Source organism: Exophiala aquamarina (genome assembly GCF_000709125.1).
Source record: "Exophiala aquamarina CBS 119918 chromosome Unknown aczIA-supercont1.6, whole genome shotgun sequence".
Taxonomy (NCBI): Eukaryota; Fungi; Ascomycota; class Eurotiomycetes; order Chaetothyriales; family Herpotrichiellaceae; genus Exophiala; species Exophiala aquamarina.
In genome coordinates, this window is record NW_013550582.1 from 1,172,213 (window position 1) to 1,198,452 (window position 26,240).

Consider the following 26,240-nt stretch of genomic DNA (forward strand, 5'->3'; position numbering starts at 1 on the left):
CTTGTGACCCACTACATCCTGATGGGTGGGCCCAAAGGCCCTGCTAGCCTATCTTGGCACATTTTCATTGGATGAACCGCTAGCTTAAAGTGCCGTGCTTGGATCCACCTATATTGTCATGGAGCAGCCTGACAACTTGTGTCTTGGGGGAAGGGCTTCCTGAACTTCCTAGACCCGATTTATGGTGGGCCGTAGTCGTGGCCACATTCTCGGCCTCTGTGGCTCTGACACCCGCATCGCCCGTCGCCCATCGCTCCTCCCCCCTTTCCCCTTCTCTCTCTTTCCACCCTGCAACTGCACACTGCCTGCTTGCTTCTTGCCTCTTTGACTCTCTCATCCTCTTCCCATCTGCATCGCTACTGCCTCTCTGAACCTTACCACTTTCCCACTTGTATCACTTTACTGATTGTCGCCTTCTACCTTGTCTCAACATCTATTTCTTGTCGCCCATTCTTTCTGTTACGGTTTAATCTTCTCCTCTGTTCCATCATCTTCGGTCTCTGCCTTTCGACGACAACTCTCGCCTCCTTCAGCCGCTTGCCAACCATCCGGATCCGCTTATCCACAACCTCTGCGTCATTCATTCAACACCACTTGTCCTCGCCACTGCTCGACGACCACCCCTCTATCCTTCAATTGTTCTCACCCCTAGGCGCTGTGCGCATTTATATACCCTTCTAATCATTGTAATTCATCCTCGCCGTGTCGAATAGCTCCGCGCCTACAACTCCATCTGGCAACCAATACTGTTTGACCAACAGTCACCAACGAACAACGAGTTCTTGGAATTTGCTGTCCTGATTGGCGAGATTCACACCATATTGGACCACTAAAGGCCTTTTCTCGCTGATTATTGTATTGACTGGAAATCATCCAACGAAGTGAAGTACTAGCACTGCACAAACACATGGCTGGTGGTGGAAACATTGTTGTTTGGTGACTTAGCAACACAAATGAGCGCGCACAAGCGGCAGAATCATCGCTGCGCAAACCAGAGAAGCAACCAAATATGTTGCGACTCTTGTCGTGGACAGGCTGTGATAAGATCAACTCCCCAGAAATGAGGATGTTCGTTCCATCCAGGGATTCACCCGGTTCGCCTGGTCCTATTTCCACCATGTCTTTTCCACTCAAACGCAAAACCTCCGTTGATCAAGATTCTGAGCCAGAGAAGAAACGGTCTAAAGTGTCAAACAAGGCTCAGCAAGGTTTCACACAAAGCAGCAGTTCTGCCTCTATTCACAATCATGACATTGCAGATTCAAAGCAGCTTTCTACCACTGCGGAGTCACCATCTTTCTTGCCTACGCCCCCAGAAATGAAACAAGAAGATGATGACGGTGGACTTCATTCCACTAACCAAGTCACAGCGTCTGAGCGTCTTGAATCTATCCGGAGCGTAATACAGACGCAGATGAGTCTTGAAATTCTGCTCAAACATAAGGAGCTCCGTTTGATCGACCAAGAAATTGCCAAGGCTCAAGTTGCTCTAGAGCAACTACGTCGCTGTACCGAAATTCCTTATCCTGCAACTCAACAACTCTCAGTTGGCGTGAGCAACGGTGTTGGGTCTTCACTTAGAAGCACATTCAAAATTCCACTCCCGGAGTCTCCAGCTCCTTGGGGTGTCGTCGATGGCCCATATTCTAGGCACTACGCCAAATGGCTTCTCCCAGATCACCGTTTTGATGGTGGCGAACCTGAGACTCTTCCTCATACGTCTGCGGGGAAGTCACCGATGAAAAGTCGATCTATGAGAGGCAGTTTTACTGAAATTGCTCAACCTACCAACTCATCTCGATCACAACGAAGTGGCAAGCTTAAAGCTCTTCCTGCAGGATACGGTCAACCAAAAGAGAAAGCTACTGGACCTATGATCGTGAAGAGAAAATCCGACGGCGTTATGGTGAAATTGGTTTGCCCTGATTGTGGTCGACATGATTTCGGAAGTGCCCAAGGCTTCATTAACCATTGCCGGATCGGACACGGTAGGAGCTTTGCGAGTCACGATGCTGCAGCAGATGCGTGTGGTGAACCAGTTGAATATGATGATTCTGGAGCCATGGTCGGCGTTGAACCAGTCCTTACACCCACTGGCGGAAACGTCCATCCGTTGATTCGATCTGCAAAACTCCTTCCACCGGGACAAACACAACTTGCAAACCTTCGGGCGTCGAATTCATCACTTCCCACACCAAAGAAAACCTCTCCAGACTTCAAAGCATCCGGCCTCACTCCACATCTTTCTGATCTGATCAAGAATCGAGGTCTTGGCCTTGATCTTCAAGACATTGTCTCTGATGCTAAGACCAGGATCCAATTGCCTGAATCTGATTCAGAAGATGAGGATACGGAAGTGGATACTCCCATACAACCTACTGGGCAAGGTCGACACCCTCAGGTAGCCGGCTCCAAGCAACTCCAGAAGCCTGCCAAATCGCCCATGGCTTCGCCTCTATTGAGCACAAGTATGAACAGATCGGCACCGCGTCCTCGAGCAGGTGATTTCCAACATTATGATGGCGTCAACGAGGCATTCACACCGCATCGACCGCGAAGCATGGCTCTTCCAATCACTCATGGAACACCAACACAATTGACTCCATCTGACCCATCACCAACTAGCGAATCAAACCAAGCCCCTAGTCTAGTAGATGATGATGAGGAATACGAAGCACATTCTCCAGCTAGCAGCGCCGCCTCTGATGATATTGGAGAGGTTGAATTTGAGGTACAAGGTGATGATGATGATGCCCGCAGTGTTCTACCTGCACCCGAATTTCAGGCCAGTTGCGCACCAACTCGGCCGACACACGTCAGAAGACCGTCAGCAATCCGCCGACAAGGCGAAGAACGTGAAGAGAAGCATGTTAGCTTCCTCAGTCCCAGTCCTGCAAGGGAATTGGGGGTGCCTCGGCAACTCGGGGAACGGAAAAAACGAAGGACCTAGTCGTGGAGAAATGAGGTCATGTTGACATTCATAGATTTTCTTTTCATAAGTTTCAAGGGGTTATGTTTGGAGTCCATTGGCAATCGATGCTCCGCCCCAGTGTTGGAATGGTGTGTTTCGTGCATCAGCGAGGATCTGGATACACAAGTGGCTCAGGTTGAAGAGATTGCAGTGATGGGAACAGCGAGGAGTTCAGATGATTGTGTTGTACATAATATACAGTATCTGAGCAGGTACCCTGGGCTGAAGGTCTCTATTTAGGCCCGAAAACAATAAGAAGAGACTCTACTCACTGCTAAAGTTTGCCAATCCTGTGAAATGCTGGTGTCTGTTGGTCTCTTCTGGTGTCTATATTTAGTCCATCTCATACACAGATCGCAGTCTCCTCTGACATGGGTCTGATATTCACGTGACCAGTAGAACAAGGCTGCGAACACTCGGAAGTTGCGTCAGATGTTTCTGGAAACGCCAAGGCTCAGATCAGTTGCCATCGTGGATTCAACTTTGTGCTGCACATCTCATACTGGTATCTGCTCGCTCTAGGACCTAGCATGAGCCGAGAGAGCTGCGACTCGGTCTTTGAATATTCCACCAGCTTTCTTTGGCAAACCGCAGGCCTGTGGAAATCCTTCATAATATCAATCCAGACTCATCAATTTGTGTTCGATCGCTAAATCGCTATGGCACAGAAATGCGTTCACAAAGGATGTGGAAAGGTCTTTAATGATCCTGAAGAAGAGTGCATCTACCATCCGGGACCGCCTGAATTCCATGAAGGACAAAAAGGTCTGCATCTCATGTTTTGAGTCAGCGATTACTGTCTTCCGGCTCTTGCCTTAGACCGTTTTGCCACGAACATATACTAATAGTATGACAAACCAGGCTGGAAATGCTGCAAGCCTCGTGTCCTAACCTTTGATGAGTTCTTGGCTATCCCTCCCTGTACGACAGGCAGACACTCTACCGTCGATGACACCCCAGCACCACCTCCAAAGCCAGCGCCTGAAGACGTCCCCAACAGCTCGGCAGCACCAGTGTACGCCCCACTACCCGTCACGAAACCTCTCGCGAGCAGCTTATCAGCCGCTCAACAGCCTACACCGTCAAGTACGCCTAAGCCGGAACCACCACCAGACGAATCCGACGATCCTGATGCAGAAATCCCAAATGGTTCCAGCTGCAAGAGGAGAGGATGTGGGAAGTCACAAGATGCAAAAATCTCCAGAGATAACGAGGAATGCATATACCACCCAGGAATACCTATTTTCCACGAAGGCAGCAAAGGATGGACATGCTGCAAGAGGCGGGTTTTGGAGTTTGATGAATTCATGAAGATCGAAGGCTGCAAGAAACGCAAGAGGCACTGCTACATCGGCAAGAAGAAGCCCATCGGGGAGGGCGCCGACACTGGCTCGAAGGCGGAAGAGAAACTAGAAACTGTGCGCAACGATTTCTACCAGACGCCCACAACTGTGATCGTCAGTTTCTACCTCAAGAAGATCGACAAGGGGCAAACCAAGATCGAGTTCTCACACGACGGAGCAACTATAGCTCTCGACCTGCCCACGAGCGATGGGAAGAGGTTCACCAGCACGCTGCCACTCTTTGCGCCGATCGACCCAGAGAAGAGCTCTTTCAAAATCATGGGCACCAAGCTAGAGATGACGTTGGTTAAGAAGGACGGCGCCAGCTGGTCGACGCTGAGAAACGATGAGCAGCCAACCGGTAGTAGAATTCAACTCGGCCAAGCCGGTCGTGCCTCGTAGTGTCAATTTGGGCATGCGCTGGAATGGGCTCTTGCTGTTCATTCGGAGAGATTATTGTGCATGGAGGATGGCTGAGCTGGGCTGGTCGGTGTATCTCAGGCAATAGCGGCGGTGCTAGGTACGACGACATCTCATGACTTTCACGACCGTCGAAGCAAAAATGGTAGGCAGACTGAAAGACCATGATGAATACTAATAGACTCTGTAAGTGTTTTGATGTGAAGACTTCTGAATTCTTCTACAAGAATTGCCTTGCTTTGCTCGACAGGGTGTCAAATCTCAGCAAATCCTGATCATCATCTCCCTCCATCGCTGCACATGAACGAACTACCTTTCTCCACCCCCCCCCCCATCTCTCGTCGGCATCTATAACAAAACCGTCTCAACGATTGGCATCGTAAATTCACAATCCATGTTTTGAATGCATTATGTTTGTCATTATAATTCTGTAGCATCTCCTCCACAGTCACGGGCCATAGCCTGGCCTTGAATCGCGACCATAATGTGTTTTGGGAAAAAGGACGGTGCCTGTCAATTCTGCTCTGCGAAGCCGGGAACGGAAGGAAATCCACTAAGGAAATGAAGAATAACCCTCAGCAAGCCACCGTAGTGGAGCTCCGGTAAAAAGTGTTTACATGGTATTTGTAACACCTCTACTGATGATGAGGAAAAGAAAAAGAAGAAGAGGAAGAGAAGGACGCAGGCGGGCGAATTTTGTAGAAGGGAATTTTCGGGTGGAGATGCCGGCTAGTGCTGTTTGCGGTTAGTGTTTAGCCTTGGCGAAGCTGAGTGGAGAGTCACGTGTGAGGCTGTAACGCTCTTCGTTTTGCGAGATGCATGGCTGAGCCCAAATCTACAGTAGGTGTATTTGTTTTCCCGGAAGACACTTGGCTCGCCATCCTTGATGCTACAAGAGGTGAGCGGGTTAGCTGGCCCGTTGAGTTCTGTGGATTGAAGGCCAAGTGAGGCTGTATATAGGTCGGCAAATAAGGTCAATTAGTGCTGTAATGGTCAGCATGTTGCATTGCGTACTGGAACGAGAGAGTCTGAGCGAGTGGGAAGATAGAGCTCTACTGCGATAGGTAATATAGAAAATAAAGGTGACTGAACCAGAATTAGGTATTGGAGACTGGATTGAGTTTCCTTATTCAAGAAGTCAACTGCCTAGTGAAGTTCTTTCTGTAACGGAAGCTCTTTCTATAGTGGAAGCTCTTAAGCACTAAACAGGAGCAGCAGTCCCGTACCAAGGTCCATCCATGTCCCAGCCGGACATCTTTATCCTATGGCACACCCAGGATTCTTCATAATGATTTCCTTTGACCCTTTGCCAGAATCAAAACGCTCTTGCGCCGTGTCGAGTTCTGCTTGTATGTTGAGAACTACTTGTTGAGTAAAGTAGTTAAAGAGGGAGTCTTGGTGTAGTAGTAGAAAACATTTGATGTTTCCCTAGTCACTAGCGGCAGTTGCCTCGTCCTCTTCACTGCGTTCTTCTTCTTCCTTGACAGTCTGAATAGGTGCAAGAGGAGCCTTGGCCTTGGCTTTTGGCTGAGCTGGACGAGCCTTTGCCTTCTTTGTGGGAGATTCGCCGTGATCAACATACACAGCACCGTTAACATCCTCAGTCTTGACGCGCTTCTTGCCGCCGGGTGTGGAAGCAGCTCTGTTGGTGTTAGGCTCCGTCAGAGTGATTTTTCCGATGGCTTTGATTTTGCCAATTCTATGGATGACGGCCTTGGCGGTGCAACCTGAAAGAATAAGGGAAATGTAAGCATAAGCTTGCATATGAAGGTGAACGAGATATAAGGTTTTTCGAAGTGGCTAGTTGGGAAAGAAGATGAGGGTTTGCTCAAAGCAGGAATCTCCAAAGGATTGGTACCAGGTAGAAAGTAGTTAGGAAGGTGGTGAGAAGGCAGAGTGACAGCTTACCATCTCCCATTCTTGAAGCGAGTGCTGGGTAATCAGGTTTTACATCGGACGTGGCCAGGAATGCTGCGAAGAGCTGTCGACGACATTAGCAAGAGATGGTCAGGATGGGCAAGAACGGAGAGGAGAAAGAAAGTAGAGACTACCTACCCTCGCATCAGCATTCGCGTCCCAGACCATAGGCATCTTCGAGGATTTACAAGGTGGAATGTAAAGAAGAAGAAAGTAAGAAACTTAATTCCTAGAAGTCGCTATTAGTAAAGTGGAGAATAGGTATGTCAAATTAAGAGACTAAAAACTATCAAGTCTCACTAGGCAACAAAATCGACGGAAGGCCAATTCGAGTTATGGTTTAGAAGAAAGAAGAGAGGATGAGGATGGGGTGGCAGAAGGATATATCTAGTCTAGATGGGCAAGCGTTAGCATGGATAGATGATCATGGGATAGACGCTAAACAGTGAAGGTCGTGCTGTGAAGGAAGTGAACAAGCGATGAGGTGAGTAAATATTGGGTGAGACGATTCGAGAGTTAATTGTCTCTATGGCGTGGGGAGAGGGAAGAACGGGTAGATCCTCAAAGAAAGCTTTGTTGGATGCCGGGTAGACTATACATTATAACGTTGCCTACCAGGTTCTCCATGTACATCGAGTATCCTACACTTGTCTGAGTGGTCTTTAGATTGCCAGGTCTGTCAGCCATGCCTTCAGCCATCCTGATCTTCATGTACTGCGAGCCTCGATAGCTTTCTCACTCAAGAAGCATTCATCTTTCACTTGGTAGGCTCATCCTCCAGTCACGTTCGCATCGTTGCAGGAGTTCTTCTCTGTGCGCCGTTTGAAATTAGACTTTGTTGGCGTTTGAAGGTCCGGGTCTGGCTGTTTTGTCCTGATGGGTAGACATATGCCGTCAGATCTTCCTTCTGAGGTGAATAGGATACCCAAAATATTATGCCAGAACTAGGATCATCAGCCCAGCGCCAACAGTAGTCGCATTGCTGGATCAGGCCATGGCCTGAGAATGAAATTTCGAGGCATCAAGTCAAAGATCGCGGCACCGTGAAGGGTGACTCACTCCATTGTGATCCCAAAGCATTGCGGATGCTATAGTAAGAAGCATACCTTGGCGAAATTCGCTCTGGTCAAGTGGCAATATGTACTTCTTCGCTTGACAGTCAATTGGCAAATTTGATGGTCGCGTCGTCAAGAAATCCGTAACACAAAGACGCTTTGTTAGCGTCTAGCCCAGACTCGCAAGATCCAATGGAACGCTGCTTCCTCTTCCAGCTCGATATCTCTTTGAGACGCCGGTAAATTGACGCGGTGGTGGTAAGTGGCTTTCATCCTGGAACTTCCACCTACTATCCTCAACTTTGAACGTACCAGTTCGACCAGGAGAGCCCAATGCATTGCCATTACTAAGGGTATAAGAACTGGCGTCCAGAGTCGATCTCGAAGGCAGCTGCGATATTCGCCTTGATCCAGGTGGAGAGGCGGGTGAAGAAGGCGAAGGAGGAGCATCAGCTGCCGAATAAGAAGACTGCCTCCCAAAAGCCGTAGTTGCAGCTTTCATTGCTAGAGATCCAGCGCCATTCGTCGAAGGAGGAGACATTGGAGGAGGCGGTGGTCCGGGTGGTGGTTGTGGCGGAGGAGGAGCTGCCGCTCTTGGCATCGGTGCTGATGAAGGCGGCATCGGAGGTGGTGGAGGAGCTGAAAAGGGCGCTGGACTTGGATTCGACGTGGGAGGTGGTGGCGGCGGTGGAGGGGCAGGCGGAGCCGAATTGGCTGCTGGAGGAGGCGGAGCTGGACTGAATGACGGCGGTGGAGGTGGAGGCGCTGAAGGCACAATCCCTGGGGGCGATGTTGATGGTGGAGGTGGCGGAGGAGGTGCTGGAGGTGGTGCGAGATTACTGACTTTTCTTGCTGTAGGTGGAGGAGGAGGTGGTTTTCCTGCAGCTAGATTGGCGATAGATGACGGTTTCGAGAGTGGTTTTGGAGGTGCCTTCTTGAGATTGGCAAGCGGGCTGGGTAATGCTGGCGCCGAGTCGGTAGATCCTGGAAGAGGAGGTCTGAAGCTGGGGATAGAGGGGGCGGGCATGGAGGGCGGACGAGGTGCCGAGTTGACTGGAAGTCGTGGTGTTGGTCTGCTTGTTTCTGAGTCGGAATGTGCTCCATCAGCCCCCGTATCGATTCCTCCTCGAGTCTTTTTCAGCTTCGGGATACCCCCAGCGAAGAGTCCACCGAGTTGCGGTGCACTGGGTATGGCAGCATCTCCTCCGGTGTCACTGTTGCTTCGTGCTCGATTTCCACTAGGAACTGGGGGTGCAAGCCCACTAGGTGCTCTCATTCCCGGGACCGGTGGTGCTCCTGCCACAGGTCCTCCCCCCCCTCCGCTAGAATTCTTGTCTAATAGGGGCGCAGAGCGATCATTTGTGACAGCCTTCTTGAGTCTTGCTCCTTTAGTAATATCTCCCAATAAGGCGTCCTATAATCGAGTCAGTTATAGTTGTACAACCATGCCCCTGTTATGGCTCGTTTTCCGATCGTCTCATGGAAAATCAGATTGACATACCCGTCCTTTCATTGCTCCTTTAGGTGGGCCCGCTGGCAAAGCGCCTCCTGGGGGTGGAGGGGGTGGTGGAGGACCGCCAAAGCCCATACCTGGAGGAGGCGGAGGCGGGGGGGGCGGAGGGGGTGGAGGAGCAGGCATTGTTTCACTTGGTAGTTGCTGGACTCTGCAGGAAAGATCGTGGAGTTATATGTAGGGTGCGGACCGGCTTTCAAGTGGGAGGACGCGATGCGGACGGAGATTGAGACGGGGACGAGGACGGGGACGAGGAGAGGAAGGGATGAGTCGACAAATGAGTTAGTTGACTCGAAAGAGGAATGGAGGGTTCACAGAAAGACAGAAAGCAACTGGAGGCAAACAGATGTGGCATTTGTGAGATTGATTATTCGTGTATGGATGGGGCCAGCGAGGTTGAGGACGAGGAATTGGGATGTAGTTGGCAAGCGGAGATCAAGACTCACGACTCACAGAAAGCGGATTGCCTTGGTGTTCTGCGTTGCTGTACTCGTCATCCGCCACGAGTTCAGGACTTGCTGTAGGAACCCCCCGGTCCCAGGCACCACGGCAGTACTTTTGGGCATTGACGTTAGGGGTGGTTGGAGCCGTCCGGGTACTACCCAGACTCTCTCACTCTAGGCGCTCTGGGCAAACCCAACAGGCACTATAGGCGCCCAGTACTAGAATGCAGGCCTGCTCTTATTGTTGTTGTCTTCCTCTCCGCACTTTCTGCTTGGCAATCATTTGAGGCTGAGTTGCAGCCAGCCCCCCATCATGTGATATCAATACTACTATATACTTTACCAGGCAACACAGTTTCAGCAGAAATACATACGCAAGCAATTGCGATCTCGGGATTTTTAAAAAGTGAAATTCTATTCCATTGCTTGCACACCCTTCGCTTCGTTCTTGCAGAATTCCGGAGCCTGCCGCCCGAAGCCAAGGTTATGCCAGCAACCGCACAAAAACTATGGATTAACTCCCCCAAAGTGACCTTGGCAACAGACCAGACATAGGCAGATCATTCATATGCGTGATGGAAGAGCGTTTCACCGTGAACAAGCTGGTTGTTGCAGACTGAGGCTCGATAATTGCCGTGTTTGTCCGTGACAATTCTTGTAAAAGACTTTCTGGTTTGTGAGTGTGAGAAAATGTGAACTGGCAAATTCGTGTCCGAAGACCCCGATGATGCAAATGACTTTGATTGACTTGCTATCCAGATGTATCGTCCATTTAGTTGTGTCCTGCCTTGCGGAGCGAGTTGCTCAGCCATTCGAGCCCTTCGTAGAGACCATCACCAGAGGTAGCGCAAGTTGATTGGATGTACTAGGAGAAAAGTGTCAGCATCTATGAAGTTGCTCAAAGCTTGAATTCCTCTTACCCAGGCACGCTGTCGGAGACTGTGGAGACCAAGCTTGTCAGTGATTTCGGCGGCATTCATAGCATTCTACATTTTATGTCAGCATTGTTCACTGCCCAGGCCTGAAAGTCACGTACGGGAAGATCCTGTTTGTTGGCAAAGACCAGGAGAAGAGCATCACGAAGCTCATCTTCGTTAAGCATGCGCTGTAGTTCCTCGCGTGCCTCGACGACACGATCTCTGTCGTTGGAGTCGACCACGAAGATGATACCCTGGGTATTTTGGAAATAATGCCTCCAGAGAGGTCGGATCTTGTCTTGGCCACCGACATCCCACACGGTGAATTGGATGTTCTTGTATTCGACGGTCTCAACGTTGAAGCCTGAGGAAAGGGTCAGTATCGCTGTCGATGCATTGAGGACAGGCCCATCATACCGATTGTGGGGATGGTGGTTCTTGTGTAAAGTTAGCGCCTTATCAACACTGCACCCAGAGTTCATAACATACACAATTTCACCAAGCTTGAGTTTGTACAAGATGGTTGTCTTTCCAGCTGCATCAAGACCAACCATCAAGATTCTCATCTCTTTCTTTCCCCATAGCCGGTCAAACAGTTTTGAGAATGTAAGGCCCATGATTGCGGCTCAGCTGATGAGGGTGGCGGAGTTGAGTAAGGGATGGGTCGGTGAGGCGGTCTAGAAGCGATGAAGTCAGTTGGAATGTCGGATGCGCGTATACGAGTTGAGATGGTTGGATCATGCAAGAGGACATTGACGATCGCTAGGTTCGAGATCGTGCGAAGATATAGAGCAAGATCTAGGCTGTCTCCTTTGTCCGGGCCAGGGCACATGTGTGGCCACTTTGTCCTTCGGGCATCGGGAGGTCACTCGAGCAGGCAGATAAATAGAGGTGCTTACCGGGCGAGAAGATGGTGAGGCTGGTCCTAGCGCGGGAGCAGTCGAGGAACGGCGATTAATGTGAATTGGGAGGTGGTTCAGAGGACAGAAGAGAACGATGGGACTTTGGGTGGACGAGTTTCAAGGATGGAACTTCGCAGCGGCGCCAAGACCCAAAACTGTCCAGAAGTCAGACGGTCAACAAGTCGTGATTTATGGCGGCTCAGGCTCAGGCTCAGGCTGCATTGGTACAGAATGCGACTTTGTCTTTGCCCTTTATAACCATTCGATGAGGCATACCTACGCTTGGACCATTTTCCAGGGGAAGGGGGTTTTCTATGGTCTTCACAAGAATTGTATTGCGAGATCAAGACCGGGAGCCGCGACTCAACATTTTGCCTTCGGCGTCTCCATATGTCATCTATGTACGAAGAGCTGTCGGTCATCTGTCAACGCATCACACGCACGTGAAGCATTTCCAGGCAAATTACATATTGATGATAGTCTGTATTGGAATCTGAATCAGGTTCCATCGTCGTCCATTTGCCAAACATCAAACCTCATTTCAGTGGTGTGGTATTTTTTGCCTTCTTTTTCCACGATCTGGTCGGCATCGATTACTAGGAACCCCAAATGCTGATATAGGCTGAGCGCTGAATCATTGCCATGTCTGACATTGGCTACACAGAAAGGTGATCCCTCGCCGACCTTCGCGTCGTGCTGTCTGACCGTGTCTATCACCTTTTGTACCATACGCTTTCCTAACCCAAGACCACGTGCTTGTGCATCGATATAAAGTGCACTCATCTCATACTCAAGGGTCTTATCTTCTGCACTGGGAATGATCATCACGACGAAACCAAGCCATTCTCCCGCCAGCAGTTTCGAATGTATGTCGCAAGGGACTTTTTCAGAATCATCCTTGACAAGGACATGGTGAATTGCTCGGGTTTCTTTGAGTCTATTCCACCAAAACTCGGGAGGTTGATTGACCTCGCTCTCATAAGCTGATATCCAGCTACCTGGGTCTGCTTGCAGGCTTTTGAGTCGTAGGGCTCTCAGCCTCTGAGAGTATTCCCGGAATGTGGCCTCTTTTGGGTCGACTTTGGGGAGGGTGTAAATGGAGTGCGGCATCGAGGGGTCTTAAATATGGAAAGGATCTCTTTCAAAGCCCTTATAGCAAGATTGCGATGTCATGCGGATCTATGAAAAGCAGTTTTGAACTTCGATGCTTGAGTTTGTTTCTGTTTTAAATATATCGAACTGACTCTTCATGAGTCACCCTACGTCCCCTTGGTGGAGGATTACATAGAACGTAACATCGCCATACTGTAGTTGCATAAGAAGATAGAAATGGTTAACACCTTCCACTCCGGCCAGTAAACTTACACTTGCTGAAACCTCACTGTATATACCCCGGAACCTGGTTTTGTGTCACCGAATAATGTCAGATTGAAGGACTCGAGCAGCCGGCCAACCACGCGAAAGGCGGCATTCAACGCTTATCGGGCCCCTAAGCCAATCATTGAGCCCACTTTGCCGAAGCCTTGGCATCGAGTGTGCACCTCCCACAGCACCTCCCACAGCGCCGCTTTGCTTTTATAAAAAAGGATCATTAATGGTGAAGGGATAGGGCGGCGTGATCTGACCCAAATTCAACTTGTCTTGGCGCCCCTCACAAATTACACATATTTTCCCACACCTCGATCTTGCAACGGCTCCGAACATATTCTCTACCACCGTCAAGCGCAAATTCCTCACCATAAGAATCTCATAAATTCTTCTGGAAGACTGTCCTCATTATGTCGAAAATCACAGTCGGTACGCTGAACTCCTATTTCCCACGAACTGCATCTGAGACATGAAAACTGACTCTGCTTTTCGCCACCAGCCGGAGTGCGCACGAACGTGCAACAACTACTTGACTACTCACTGAACGAGAAGAAGCGAAACTTCCTCGAAACCGTCGAACTCCAAATCGGCCTCAAGAACTATGATCCTCAGCGTGACAAGCGTTTCTCCGGTACCATCAAGTTGCCCACCGTTCCCCGTCCTGGCATGGCCATCTGGTACGTTCTACTCACCGCAGTCTCGCAAATAAGTGTCGAGATGGCACATTGCCCACTCTTTCTCCCCCACCCGTTTATGGTAAATATGGGCCAAGATACGACAGAAGACTGACACTTTCCTTGCAGCGTTCTCGGTGACCAGCACGATATCGACCGAGCGAAGCACCACGGCGTGGATGCAATGTCGGCGGATGACTTGAAGAAGCTGAACAAGAACAAGAAGCTGATCAAGAAGCTCGCACGCAAGTACGATGCCTTTGTGTCCTCCGAAACCCTGATCAAGCAGATCCCCCGTCTCTTGGGCCCCGGTCTTTCCAAGGCCGGCAAGTTCCCTACCCCGATCTCGCACAACGAAGACCTGGCCAGCAAGATCACCGAGGTCAAGTCCACCATCAAGTTCCAGTTGAAGAAGGTGCTATGCTTGGGCGTCGCTGTCGGAAATGTCGGCATGACTGAGGACGAGCTCATCAGCAACATCATGTTGGCCATCAACTACCTCGTCTCTCTCCTGAAGAAGGGATGGCAGAACGTTGGCAGCTTGACCATCAAGGCCAGCATGAGTCCTCCCAAGAGATTGTATTAAATTACGGATATCTTGCTGGTGCTCTTGTTCTTAGTCATAGATTCTGTCATCAGCAATGGCATACACCTCTGATCTCCTCGTGAAGCTTGGGATGAATTATCGTCGAGGGTGATGATCATCCGGATACATCAATACCAAAACCCAAACAAAGTAGACAGCATTTCCCAGTGATGAGAAAATGGCAAACTCTCCATTACCATCTTCTATAAGCTTTTCTCCGTTGAATGGAACAACATGGCAGAGATAGTGGTTTCGTTAGTGTTTGGTGACTATTCTCTATTCGTACAATGACCCGTCTCTTCTCCTAAGAGGTTTTCATTGCATACCCTCCATCAAATCCGTCTTGTCAAGGATCATGTCTCTTACGCCACACTCATCTCGGAGCGTCTGCCAATCCTCGCCGGACTCCTCGCCCCGCCTTGCCTTATCCTCAAAGCCCCAGGCGAGAGCAAGACGGTCGAAAAACTCTCGTTCCTCCTCTCTCAGCCACCTGGCCGACAGATGTGTGCCTGGTCGCCAGACGACCCTTTCCATCTGGTCGTTGCTGGTCGTGATCGCCACGAAGCCGATGGTGGACAATGTGCCGATGTACGCCATCGCGGCCGCAATGGATGTGTACTTGGACATCTCAAAGTCCATTGTGTTCTGCGTCGAGGCCACCCACGAAGAGCCGGCATATGCGAGCGCCGGGAGGGCGCCCACTCCCAACAGCGGGATGGAGGCCTTGGTTAGAAGTTTGTTGGCTCGGAAAGCCGGTGTCGCCACCGTAGTGTCAATGACTGCCAACGCCAAGGGAAGATTCTTTTTTAAAATCGCTGCTTGTAATGCTATGCTCGCCGTCGCGTGTGGCACGGCGTATTTAGGCAATTTAGACCACGGATCCGAGTATGTAACCGGTGATGAGTTCGAGTGGGGAATCTTCTTGTGCGCGAACAGATTGAATATTTCAGGGAGATACTCTGGCGTCCCTAATAGGCATTGTATCCGTGTGTAGATATTGAGGACATCCGACGAGATGAAGACCTTTGGGTCTCGCACCAGCGTCCACGTCAATTCAGCAAGTGTTCCGGCCGCGTTGGTGCGGAAAGGCGCCGACATCTCCTTGTTGGCGATGTACACCGGCTCATCCGACTTGCCTTCAGCAAGGTCTCGCAGAACAGAATCCGCTAGGTTTTCGCCATTTTTATTTTCCACCTCGTTCGGGCCCTTGTTGATTCCAAAGATAATCACGTTTGATAGTTGATATATTAGGTCCAAAAGGACAATTATTGTGTCTTGAGGGGGGACGGCGTTGGCAGAGATTATCTTCGAGATGTCTTGCTTTAACGAAACAAGAACATCGGCAGGATTGAGCGTTATGATTCCAGAGTCTGCTGCCTCTGCTGCTTCTTTTTGGGCTGCGGCTGCTGCGTCCTCTGCTTCTTCGTCGGGCTCACTCTCTGGTTCGCGGGATTTCTGCAGACGCGGCAATGGCCTTTTATTGGCCCTGCTTTGTGAAGCTGATACCGAAGCACACCGTAACTGAGGAAGGGAAGGGATAGTGCCGCGCGTGGGCCTGGAAGCTAGGTTGCGACTCGAGAGGCTCCTAGCTATCGAACTGAATTGTCGTTGACTGGAGTTTGTTGCCAGTGACTTTTTGCACGACTGGCATACGAAGCCGGCTCGTCTTGGTAATATAGTCGCCATCTTTGGAGCCTTGAATCGTTCGCACAGTTCAGACCTTGGGACTAGTTGACGTAGCATGCAACGAGCTCTTCGTGAATTGAAGATCACCAAGAAGACTCGAAATGATTGAAGCGAGCTTTTGCCGATGGATTTCTGTCACGTGTGGGATGTTTGCCCGTCCTTGATCAAGCTAGAGACACTCCTCCGTTTCGTTTCTGCTGAGATCAAGTGAACCTGCACATATAAGAACCGTAGATGACACCCAAGACGCTGCCTACAAAGCAAGAGCACAGGAAAACACATGTCTCGAAATGTCTTCACTGCCGTTACCTTCTTCGACCACCCTGTCGGCCTTCAAGGTTGCTCTTGAGCTCTATCCAAGCATAGCTGAGAAGGTCTACAGATCCAAACTAAAGGATTCAAAAAAAATCAATGAGGCACTTGAGAGGGATAGGTGGAGATTCGAAGAACTACCTCTCTCTGTCGCTGAAGTGAAAAAGGGGAAGCCGAACAAGACTGAAGCCTACATGTCTAAGAAAACTGTGGAGAGACTGGTGCAGTGGAAAATGTAAGTTGCTTCTCAATAACAGTTCCTTTGTTGTTATGCCCCATGCGAGCAACACCCTTGGAAAACCTTGATACTCCCAGCGTCTTAGCAAGAGAAGCATGTGTAATTGTCTCGCGAGGCTGAGTTTCTCATAGCACGCACGGCCATTCGCGTCCTTTCCTTCCTGCGATGGTCCGCAAGAATGACGCATCGGCAGTGGAGCAGCAGACTTCTATCGCGTTTGAGAAATTACAATCTTCATCCTCAGCACCCCCAAAACCAACCTTGATTGCAGCTTTGGACATGGTCTGCAAGCTCACCGGCATTGGACCCGCCACTGGGACATTGATACTAAACATCTTTGATCCTGAGCATATTCCCTTTTTCCAGGATGAGATGTTTTTGTGGTTCTTTCCGGACCTGAAAGGCGCGAAGCTGAAGTACACTCAGAAAGAATACCTGCAGCTATATGACGCAGTTGCTCCTGTGCTGGAGAGTTTAGGAGTCCAAGCTGTTGAGTTGGAAAAGGTAGCCTACGTTCTCTGGCATAAAGATCTTCTTGAAGATGACGACAGTTCAAAACTTGAAAAAGTGTTGAGCGGAGCTAGCAACGTTGTGGGCGAAGAAGCAAAAGCAAAACCCATGAAGATGCTTGAAACAGCTAAATCAGGCAAGAGTGTCAAACGACAAGCGGAAGCAGCAAACGACGTTGATCTACCATCTTCGAAAAGACAGTCACGACGAAAGAGAAGCTAAGGCGGGCGGCTTGCCTTCGCGACTGACGTGGAAAATTATGTTGAATTAATACGACATGTCCCATGTGACTTCCAAGGCATCCGAGGCAGCTGCCACATTCTTTTCCAAATCCTCCTCAATGCATAAAACAGGTGGGCAGCATAATATTGATATAGGTGCTTTTACAAGACGAATCCCAACCCAGCAAGAACTACAGCCACTAAGCTGCCAGCAACCTCGAGACCAGCGGCGCCGTTGCCCGATGAGCTGCTGCCGCTAGCGGTGGAACTGGCTGCGGAACCTGTCTCGGAGGCAAAGCCGGTGTGGATAGAAGTGTCACTGGCTGACCCTGTGGCAGTGGTAGTTGCACTGGCACCGGAGGTTGTGGCAGGAGCAGTTCCCAGGGTGGTCGTCGAACCATACACGGATGCGGCGATACAGTTTTGTTCGCGCTGTTGTTGGACAATTCCAACACCGGGGTCATTGGGGCAGTTGTTATAGCAGGTCAACATGTTTTGATATTGGGTGCAAAGGCAAGCATAATCCGTCACACCACAGGCATTGACCTGGCCTTGAATGATGGGGATGCATGCATCAAGAATACTAAGCCTAATGTCAGCAGTTTCCATGGAACCCCACATATTGCACTCGAAGATCTCACTTTTGAGCAGCGCAGGAAGATGAGCTAGTTGAAGCAGGTGCGGAACTGGTGGCTGTTTGAGCAGCTGCAATGGTGGCAACGTATGCCAGGATGAAGGTGGTGAATTGCATTGTGAGTGGAATTACCGGTATTAAGATGCGTTAAACAGGAGGAATCTGAACGAGCGACAGTGAATTAGGGCGAACGAGGGACTGAGGGAGTGAAAACAACGCGAGCAGGTGACTCCAATGTATTCTTTAAACTCGTGGAAAGGGTTGAACAAGTAGATGGTGGCCGGAGGATAGATAAATAGAGCTTTACTTGGGACCCTTGTCGGAGACTGGCAGGGGTTTCTCATGCTCGTGGTCAGGTCCCTCGTATTCAATGAAGGCCAAGCGTGCTCTTCGGAATCCACACTGAGAACAGACGAGGCTCATCTGGCCAGTCGGATAGGCTTGACCAAGTCCGGAGGTTGTGGGGAGACAGGCATGCCAGTGGAATCCTCCCCTTGGATGTCCATTTCGGTCATGGGAACAGGCTTGCCTTAGCAGCCACTCAACTGAGACAAACACCACAGTCTGTGGCTCAAAGGTCTTGGGTCACACAACGAAGGACGAGGTCCTTGAAATACTGACCAGATGCTGTGCTGGCTTGAGACATCACAGTCGCCCGTTGGTCAAGCAGGTCGTCTTGACAGGAGGTCAAAAGTCTACGAGTTTACGTAGTTGCATAGATTCATAGACTGCCTCCTCGTCAAAGGTAATAAAACAAGGGCCTCAAGGTGGATATTGACGTGTCGATCCGACGCGAGATTTGAGTCTTACGCTAAACCAGGTTATGTCCTAGCGTCCTCCTTAGTTTGGCTTGAGGCTCCTCGCCAGCGGAGATCAATCACGACCTCATTTTACCTCATTTGTGGAAGAGCTTTCTTTCTTGAGTCAAGGAGCACCTCCTTTTAGCTCGCAGGCGCCGCTGTGAGAACTGTCGAATCTTATTTCGTGCTTTCATTGATGAAACACGTCTGCTACGGACCAGAAGGGCTTGCAGTTCTATCAAAATGCCCGAGCTGGACTTCAGCCTGGCGCCACATCATCCCACTCCCGCTGTCCCCTTGATCATGCCGCACTGCTTCGATTCCAATGTCCAACACCAACCGCTGGGGCGAGAAGCTTGGCATTTCATGCTGTCACTGCTTATTTTTATTCCTCCTTTTGATATTGTTTATAGCCCACTTCCGGAACTTCAACCGCGGAGCTTTGGTGGTTCCTACACCTTTCCCGTGCTCCTATTGGCCTTTGCATTGCTCGGGCCAGCGGTCTCTGCGTTTTCAGTGACCCTATCACCACCACTAGTCATCTTGGCAGGTCTGTTGACCAAGATGCCCTTCTTCGCTCCATGTTGTTTGCGACCATGCATCCAACTAACCAGGTAGTCCAACTGCACTTGGGGCGCCAAGCATCGTACTTTTGCTTGATGCACCGTCCTGAGAACGTGTGCGTTGGCTCCACGGGCTGTCAATGAAGTTAGTACGGCTCTAATGGCTTTGTTCCCAGAACATAGGCGGTTCGGCACCAATGATGTCCTGAAGCATTACACCTAGACGATTGCAGACCTTTCCGAACTTCTCAACCAGGCTTACAGACTGTTGACAAGTGCCGTTCTCGCAATTCACGTTCCGTTGAAGGGCTTCCTTGACCGTGGTGGTCTTCATTGTATCCATTTCTTGGTTTGCGCGTGCAGAATGTGAGTATTAGCGGCATTTTTTCGGGATTCTTGAAGCCGCCGAACACTCGAGCTTTCACAGGGGGTGGCCATTGCGAAAATATACAGACACTCTTCATGCCTAAGTCGTCGTCTACCGTGAAATCGGCTATGACTTCAGTAGAACGGAAGGCCCAGAACTTCAGATCGAGGACACAGCTAAATAGACATTGCTGCACGAAGTAGATAAATTATGGATGCACGTGGGTCTGACGTGCTTGCAAGCCTGACAAGTTCCCCCTACAATGATCTAGGTCTCGCCCCTGATCATCTTCGCAAGATTCTCAAATGCCGCACGCCGTTTGTCAACGATCTCATTGAACGTGTCTGCTGGGCCAATTGAACCAATGACTATCTGGTCCTTGCCCGACGCAAGGCCTTCAAATGCTGCATCTGTGAAGGAATCGATCGGCATTCCTAGCTTTCGACCTGTCTCGGGGTCCATGTAGTCGTGTATTTCGGCTATAACGCATCAGAGGTGCCCAAAAGGAGGTGTCTCAATGCTTACTCTGGACCACAGGTGGAGACAACTCAATAACTTTCACTGTGGAAAGTCTGAGCTCGTCACGAAGACACAGAATGAAGGCATTAAGCGCCGCTTTGGAGGCTGAATATGCTGAAAGGCCCGATGCTGGAACGATGGCAATGTTGGACGAAGTGCTATGAAGGTCAGAAATACATTCTTGAATCTTCAAATACACAGGATAACTTACTAGATCAAACTGGTTTCGGATTTCTTGCTCATCAAAAATGGAAGGAACTTCATCGTGATATCGACGAAAGCGGTGAAATTCACCATCATCTGCATATGAAAGACCTCGAGGTTGACTTTGTCTGGCTGTGCTAGAGTGATGGGAAATTGGGTCCCGGCATTGAGAAATACACAGTCAATGTCTGGATATGCTTGTGTTGCCCTGGAGAAGAAGTCGTCGATTCGTTCGAGGTCACTGATATTGAACTTGATCCCTCCAGCCTTGGTGCTTCCGTGTTTCTGCACGAATGCATCGATTCGATCTTGTCTTCGACCGACCACGATGACTTTGGAGCCCTCTTGAACCAGGCGGTCTGCCATGGCAGCGCCGATCCCGGATGTGCCCCCAATCATGAGTACCTGCTTGTATTGAAAGCCCATTTTGACGAACTTATACCAAGGGCTGGTGCTCTTTGGTGAATTTGAGTGTTGTTCTCCTGAAACTTGGTTATGTGTAAAGATGGTCTACAGAGAGGACAACCACTGGCCTTTTATAGCTAAACATGATGCTCAACCCAGCCAACCATCTATGTCTGAATTGGGAAAGAATAGAGTCGCCCATGCTCGACGTTCGATAAAGGTAGAGCCTGCTGAACCTTTTAGTTTTGCCCGCCGGCGCAACGATGCAAATGATGTCATCACGTAACTCCTTCTCTATTAGGAATAGCCGAGGCTGACTCATTCCCCCCCCATCATCTCTACATACTCATACGAGTACTCCGTCCAGTAGGAGGCCCAGGCCCAGGCGAGGCGGGAGTGCTATGTTATGGCTCTTTGTTTTCCCGCAGTCCTCCATTTGCATCGTGATTACCTAAGTACAGGGTGTCTCCCGGCATCCAAAGCGATCGAGTTTTCTGCAAAACTTCTCGACAAGTTGTCGGCACCAGGTCGGGATATCAGGGCCAACTTTGTCAGCATCGAGCCTTGAAACCCCTGGTTCACGTCAGGTCCTAGACCATTCGGCTCTCAATCTACAACCTCGCTCTTTGGGTGGCTTAAGACTGATGTCTGTGATATTGCAAAGTCCTCAGCTGGGGGTTTGCCACGGATCATGGTCTACAATGGTGCCCCGTCGCGTGCATGCCTTCCATGCAGGAAGAGAAAGCTTCGCGTAAGTCCACACCCCTCTGCCACAAGATCTTGCGCTAAATGGCCACAAGTGTGACTTGAAGCAGGATTCCTGTGGCCAATGTATCAGAGCTGGGCTGAAATGTTCCGGCTACCGGAACCCCGATGAGCTGAGAATCCGGGATGAAACCAATCTCGTCAAAGAGAAGGCGCTAGTATCCAAGGCTGAGACCATTGCAAGGTTTGGGGACATCTCAATAGAAGAGAAGTCTCGAGGTGCCTTTTTCTCTCATTATGTTCATGGCATTGCCAAAACCTACGATGTGATCGAGATCCTACACAAAACAGCCCCACTCGACACCCACCTGGATATAAGTATTACAGCTGTAAGCCTGGCCTTTTTCCACTTCCGATTCTTCTCTCCTACCGCGTCAAATCTTGCGGGGAAGACGTATCTTTCGGCACTAAAGCTAGTCAACACTGCTCTTCAGAACCCAACCACGCTTCCCAGTGACTCCACACTTTTAGCCGTGCTCCTTTTGGACCTTTTCGAGAAGATTACGAACAACAATCCGATCTCATCAGTGTCGTGGATAAGCCATGTCAATGGGGCTCTGGCTCTCATCAAGCTTCGTGATTCCATTCAATTTCAGAGGTATATTGGACGTCGACTCTCGTTCCGGCTCACCACCTGTCTGGTAATCAGCTGTGTCGCGGCGAATGCACGGGTGCCTCGGGCCTTGAAGAATCTTCGCGCAGAAATCGAAAATATCTTACATGCTGAAGATCCTAAATGGAACCTCACAGACTGGATCATCAAGACAACGGATTTTCGTGGCGCAATACGCAATGGATCACTCTCCGATGTGGACATTGTCTTACAAGCCAAGCAACTGGACAACGGGCTCTCATCACTGTCAGCTACTATGCCTACAGCTTGGCTCAGCCAGAGAAAATACATACAACAGCCATGTAAGAAGGTATTTGGGCAATTCTACGACCAATATCCTGATTACCACGTCACGCAGACACATAACGTCATCCGCCTCACAAGAATTATGCTGAATGACACGATCCGAACTACTTACAAAGAAGATTCCTTTGATTGGAATACTACCGCTGTTGAGCCTATTTCATTGAGTTTTATCAACTCCATCATAGATGACCTCGCTAAAGAGATATGCTCATCTGGACCACAATTCATAGGCTTTGAGGACTCACCGACTCCGCGAGAGGCTGTCCCACCTTCGCATCAATTCTTCTGTTATACGCTCCTCTTTCCATTCTACGTTGCAGCTTTGTATGCAAGCCCTGGTAGCATGATCAAGAACTGGGTGACAAGTCAAATGTACTACATGTCTTGTGAGCTTGGTATTAGAAATGCAGGCACAGTTGCACACATTCTTGAAAAAGGAGACCGAATGGATCCATGGTCCGTATACGCCATTCTCGGCAGCTACGCATTCGCAGCCTGAGCATCTGCTTCCGGCCATTCTTTGTTTGAGAAAAGGTCGCAGAGTTCCCCCCCCTCCACCAGTCCTCTACAGCAGTGGTCAACACTATCTTGATTCACAAACCACTCCGTTGGGGATACATGGCTTCATGAATAGAATACAGAACGCAGATGGAGACAGCTCGTTGATGCAATATTTTAATGGATAAGCCATCATCTTAGGACTACACGACTGGATTGTTATCAATGGACGACTCTAGACGAGACCCCGCTGGCTGAGGACCAAAGTTTCATTGTTATGACCCGTCTAATAAAGTCATAAAATAGCTGTAGACTTCATAGCAATGCAGATCTCGTACCTGTAGGATCTGACCAAGTGGTTTCTACCAAGTGCGCCAGATCTTGATGGAAGTGTTGCACCACAGAAAGAAAACTCAAGATTATGCCGTGCATATTGGAGGATGGGGGTGCATCAGTAGAACGATAAGCCTACGTCTCCACCTTCTCTCACGAGTGAAGAAGACAATTCTGGGAATGAGAATTTGATTTGTGTGTTTGGCCTGGACAGTAGGGCATGAATCTCTAGCGTGGCTACTATCAGCGGCCATCTAGGACGAGTGCTCATTAAGTCTCGACTCTGGTGAGGCATGCAGCAAGCAGCTGTCGTTCCTCCGTTAGACAAGGGCATTCCATACCGCAAAGATACGACCGCCACCATTTCACTCCTCTCCCTGACTATTCAACGGCATTGTTCTTCCATGAGCCCCGATTTCCCGAATTAGTCGAGCTGGTATCCAGAACGTTGGAGAAAGGGGAACTGTATTTTCATCATCAGCGATCTTGTTTTGTGGCTAGATTACTTCACACCACTTACGCGGTTAATGGGTGTTCTTCAGGCCATCATTGTTGTCAAGCTGCCCTCCCTTCTCGGCCTTCTCATCTGTCTCATCAGCAGACTCGTTTTCTAGCTTCCAGTGAAGGAGATTTGCCTTGACAAGCGCCCGCGATTCCTTGAGAGTCAAGAGATCCCTGCCCTTGGTGCCGCATACATCGCAGCCGTGCCGGATGGATGCCGCATGTTTGCAACCTGGACAGATGCCCATGTGTCCTTGCTCAAAGCATCGTGGCCTCATGACATGGCATGTGCCCGCATTCTTCTGTAAGCAGTTGTGTCCATGTGGAGCGTGGTGTTTGATCACCATATCCACAAACTCCAATGTCTTTGGCGATGCTGGCGGCGTCTTTGATCCTTTTAGCTCGTCATTCTTTTTCCGGCGGTCGACCTTCATCGTCTTCTTCACTGCGCATTTCTTTGACATGATGATTGAAGTACAAGGGGAGCACTGGTGAGGCTTGGATTGCTGGTTTCGGACACTTAGCTCCCTCGGGGATAAATACTTGCAGCTGATATTGGCTTGTTCTCGACGTGGAAAGCGTGCTCATCGTCAGCGTGTAGTTCTCGATCGACACAAACTATTGCAAGTCCCGACAATCTAACAGAACCTTGATGCAGATCCCCATTTGAAAGTTCACTGATCGATCAAAGGATTTGCGGGTTCCACCCGTGAGACAGTGTTGATCGCGCACTGTGAAGGATTTCATATTCATTGTCAGATACCTGGGTGCCGGCGCAAGCCATTCTCAGCCTCCCTACCTAGCTTAGGGTACATAAGTATCGTTCTCCTCTTGAGGCCTGCCATTATTAACAATTTCAAGACCCTTGATGAGGGTGTGCGACACATTTGCAAAGATGGTCTATTCATACCACCCAACAGCGCTACATGTGGTTCAGTAGCCCGCCAGCGTCATGATACAAGGATATTCAGCCTCATGTAAAATCTCAGTGACATTGACACGATTCTGGACTGACAGACAAAGAAAGGACAAAGGAAATGCGAGGTGAAAGAGATCGCATATCTGATAATGTCTCACCGCTCAGAAAGACCAAGGTCTGCGCATGTTGCTCCGCTCCGCTAGGACAATCTTGCCCAGAAGGATGTGACCCTACACAGACGGCCTGTCGATACTCCTTCATTGCAACGAAAACGAGTACAACTCAAACAGTCAATGAAAATACGATAGGACAGAATATGAGATGATCGAGCACAATGCTAAGGGAGAAGCTCCTGATGCTTTTGGCGAAAGGTACTTTGCACAAGACTCAGAGAGCGAATGTGCCCGTAGCACGGCTGCGATAGATACTGGATCACAGTCACACACACACAATCCACTCGTGTAGCATTGCTGCTGTGCAGTGTTCAGGTTCAGAGGTCGAGTAATAGGTACTCCGTACATTCCCTCGGCTGATTTGCTGCCGCCTCATTGCTGAGACGAGTTCTTGGGAAAGATAACTCTAGCCGTAATGACACAGAGCAAATATCCGTTAAATCTCGAAGGGCTCAGAGGAGAGGACTCTAGAAAACAACAGAACTGAATGGCTTCCGCCAGTGTTGCCTTGAGAGATCATCTGTTGTCAGATCTGAATTTCTCCAAGCCCTAGGAGAGGTTGGCAGGGGGGAGACTTGGCCCTCGTCCTCCCTGTCATGCTCTCTTGTTTTGCTGGTCGCGAAATGTTCCAGGCGCCTGCCGTAAGTGGTGGAGGTGTATCATGGAATCATCTGAGGATTTTCTGTCCTCCATGTTGAACAATATTTGCTGTGACAACGTGCCGGAGCGGAATCACAACCGAGTTTCAACCCAGCCTGGGTGCCAGGTGCAGGTTCATCCATTGGCGAGGAGTGAACACTGTGCTCGTGGAATCGCTTCTACATTGAAGTATACCAGCGGACTGATGGATCGAGTGAATCTCATGTCGAGAATAATGATCAGTATGTGTACGTGACTCTTGCCCAATCGAATCAGGACCGCTTCATCACCCTCGCAGAAGGATGGATGAAATCGCACTCGGGGGTTCCAGGAGAATCGAGGGGGGCGGACACAGGGATCATTGGAGGAGTCTGACTAATCATTGACCCGACGCGAAGCACTGCTCGGGAACATCCCGTTGTTCCTCCACAGCAGGCATACATATCTTCGTCTGGTAATCTTAAGGCCCCCCTGAGCGTTGTGGGGGCCAACAAGAACTAAGGAATGGCTGAACTTTTTGTTCACCCCATCAATCACCATCGCCGACTCCCCATAAAATTGCCCGCAGGATTCTCATTAAGCTCAATCCTCCTGGTCCATATCTGACGCTCAGTGGTTGATATCTCGGGTCTGATGATCCGTTCAAATTTCCGTCCCCAAGAGGCCAATTAGATTGACCTTTATCTGCTCGTCCTAAGAACGAACACGAGCATCACGCGATGGAACGTGTCTTTGCAGCTTTCTGAGACTCGGACGGTGGCAACTACCTACGCCTGGGCCTGGGCCTGGGCTGCTTATTTTCAAGAGGCCGGGTTGCCCCCCTTCCGTCATACACAGACCGGGTTGTCTATTGCAACACCTAGCTATCATTGTGTTCGCAGACACCTCGCACGGAAAACCGTTGGACAGCTCTCCGAGGAGTTCT

General features: G+C 49.8%; 12 protein-coding genes across 12 annotated transcripts; 5 read left to right on the forward strand and 7 right to left on the reverse strand.

Moving 5' to 3' along the window:
- Positions 1 to 1,117: 1,117 nt before the first annotated feature.
- On the forward strand, positions 1,118 to 2,950 carry A1O9_07785 (uncharacterized protein; the record flags this gene model as incomplete). Its single annotated transcript, XM_013403340.1, has 1 exon — positions 1,118 to 2,950. The coding sequence occupies one exon, from the start codon at positions 1,118 to 1,120 to the stop codon at positions 2,948 to 2,950; it is 1,833 nt and encodes a 610-aa protein (XP_013258794.1).
- Positions 2,951 to 3,630: 680 nt separating this feature from the next.
- A1O9_07786 (uncharacterized protein) lies at positions 3,631 to 4,716 on the forward strand (the record flags this gene model as incomplete). Its single annotated transcript, XM_013403341.1, has 2 exons — positions 3,631 to 3,736; positions 3,833 to 4,716. The coding sequence occupies 2 exons, from the start codon at positions 3,631 to 3,633 to the stop codon at positions 4,714 to 4,716; spliced, it is 990 nt and encodes a 329-aa protein (XP_013258795.1).
- Positions 4,717 to 6,162: 1,446 nt separating this feature from the next.
- Positions 6,163 to 6,825, reverse strand: A1O9_07787 (uncharacterized protein; the record flags this gene model as incomplete). Its single annotated transcript, XM_013403342.1, has 3 exons — positions 6,163 to 6,461; positions 6,643 to 6,715; positions 6,790 to 6,825. 3 exons carry the CDS (start codon positions 6,823 to 6,825, stop codon positions 6,163 to 6,165), a joined length of 408 nt encoding a protein of 135 aa, XP_013258796.1.
- Positions 6,826 to 7,875: 1,050 nt separating this feature from the next.
- On the reverse strand, positions 7,876 to 9,345 carry A1O9_07788 (uncharacterized protein; the record flags this gene model as incomplete). The annotated part of the gene is made up of 2 exons (XM_013403343.1): positions 7,876 to 9,120; positions 9,208 to 9,345. The coding sequence occupies 2 exons, from the start codon at positions 9,343 to 9,345 to the stop codon at positions 7,876 to 7,878; spliced, it is 1,383 nt and encodes a 460-aa protein (XP_013258797.1).
- A 1,089-nt stretch (positions 9,346 to 10,434) lies between these two features.
- On the reverse strand, positions 10,435 to 11,196 carry A1O9_07789 (ADP-ribosylation factor; the record flags this gene model as incomplete). The annotated part of the gene is made up of 5 exons (XM_013403344.1): positions 10,435 to 10,527; positions 10,583 to 10,648; positions 10,699 to 10,943; positions 10,997 to 11,016; positions 11,069 to 11,196. 5 exons carry the CDS (start codon positions 11,194 to 11,196, stop codon positions 10,435 to 10,437), a joined length of 552 nt encoding a protein of 183 aa, XP_013258798.1.
- An 810-nt stretch (positions 11,197 to 12,006) lies between these two features.
- A1O9_07790 (uncharacterized protein) lies at positions 12,007 to 12,594 on the reverse strand (the record flags this gene model as incomplete). Its single annotated transcript, XM_013403345.1, has 1 exon — positions 12,007 to 12,594. A coding segment is annotated over one exon (588 nt), but the record flags the coding sequence as incomplete, so codon positions are not given.
- A 665-nt stretch (positions 12,595 to 13,259) lies between these two features.
- A1O9_07791 (60S ribosomal protein L10a) lies at positions 13,260 to 14,109 on the forward strand (the record flags this gene model as incomplete). Its single annotated transcript, XM_013403346.1, has 3 exons — positions 13,260 to 13,278; positions 13,349 to 13,526; positions 13,653 to 14,109. 3 exons carry the CDS (start codon positions 13,260 to 13,262, stop codon positions 14,107 to 14,109), a joined length of 654 nt encoding a protein of 217 aa, XP_013258800.1.
- A 315-nt stretch (positions 14,110 to 14,424) lies between these two features.
- On the reverse strand, positions 14,425 to 15,795 carry A1O9_07792 (uncharacterized protein; the record flags this gene model as incomplete). The annotated part of the gene is made up of 2 exons (XM_013403347.1): positions 14,425 to 15,497; positions 15,546 to 15,795. 2 exons carry the CDS (start codon positions 15,793 to 15,795, stop codon positions 14,425 to 14,427), a joined length of 1,323 nt encoding a protein of 440 aa, XP_013258801.1.
- Positions 15,796 to 16,085: 290 nt separating this feature from the next.
- A1O9_07793 (uncharacterized protein) lies at positions 16,086 to 17,077 on the forward strand (the record flags this gene model as incomplete). Its single annotated transcript, XM_013403348.1, has 2 exons — positions 16,086 to 16,342; positions 16,477 to 17,077. The coding sequence occupies 2 exons, from the start codon at positions 16,086 to 16,088 to the stop codon at positions 17,075 to 17,077; spliced, it is 858 nt and encodes a 285-aa protein (XP_013258802.1).
- Positions 17,078 to 17,238: 161 nt separating this feature from the next.
- On the reverse strand, positions 17,239 to 17,827 carry A1O9_07794 (uncharacterized protein; the record flags this gene model as incomplete). The annotated part of the gene is made up of 2 exons (XM_013403349.1): positions 17,239 to 17,659; positions 17,718 to 17,827. The coding sequence occupies 2 exons, from the start codon at positions 17,825 to 17,827 to the stop codon at positions 17,239 to 17,241; spliced, it is 531 nt and encodes a 176-aa protein (XP_013258803.1).
- Positions 17,828 to 19,707: 1,880 nt separating this feature from the next.
- Positions 19,708 to 20,589, reverse strand: A1O9_07795 (uncharacterized protein; the record flags this gene model as incomplete). Its single annotated transcript, XM_013403350.1, has 3 exons — positions 19,708 to 19,919; positions 19,966 to 20,117; positions 20,171 to 20,589. The coding sequence occupies 3 exons, from the start codon at positions 20,587 to 20,589 to the stop codon at positions 19,708 to 19,710; spliced, it is 783 nt and encodes a 260-aa protein (XP_013258804.1).
- Positions 20,590 to 21,288: 699 nt separating this feature from the next.
- On the forward strand, positions 21,289 to 22,751 carry A1O9_07796 (uncharacterized protein; the record flags this gene model as incomplete). Its single annotated transcript, XM_013403351.1, has 2 exons — positions 21,289 to 21,319; positions 21,346 to 22,751. The coding sequence occupies 2 exons, from the start codon at positions 21,289 to 21,291 to the stop codon at positions 22,749 to 22,751; spliced, it is 1,437 nt and encodes a 478-aa protein (XP_013258805.1).
- Positions 22,752 to 26,240: the final 3,489 nt, after the last annotated feature.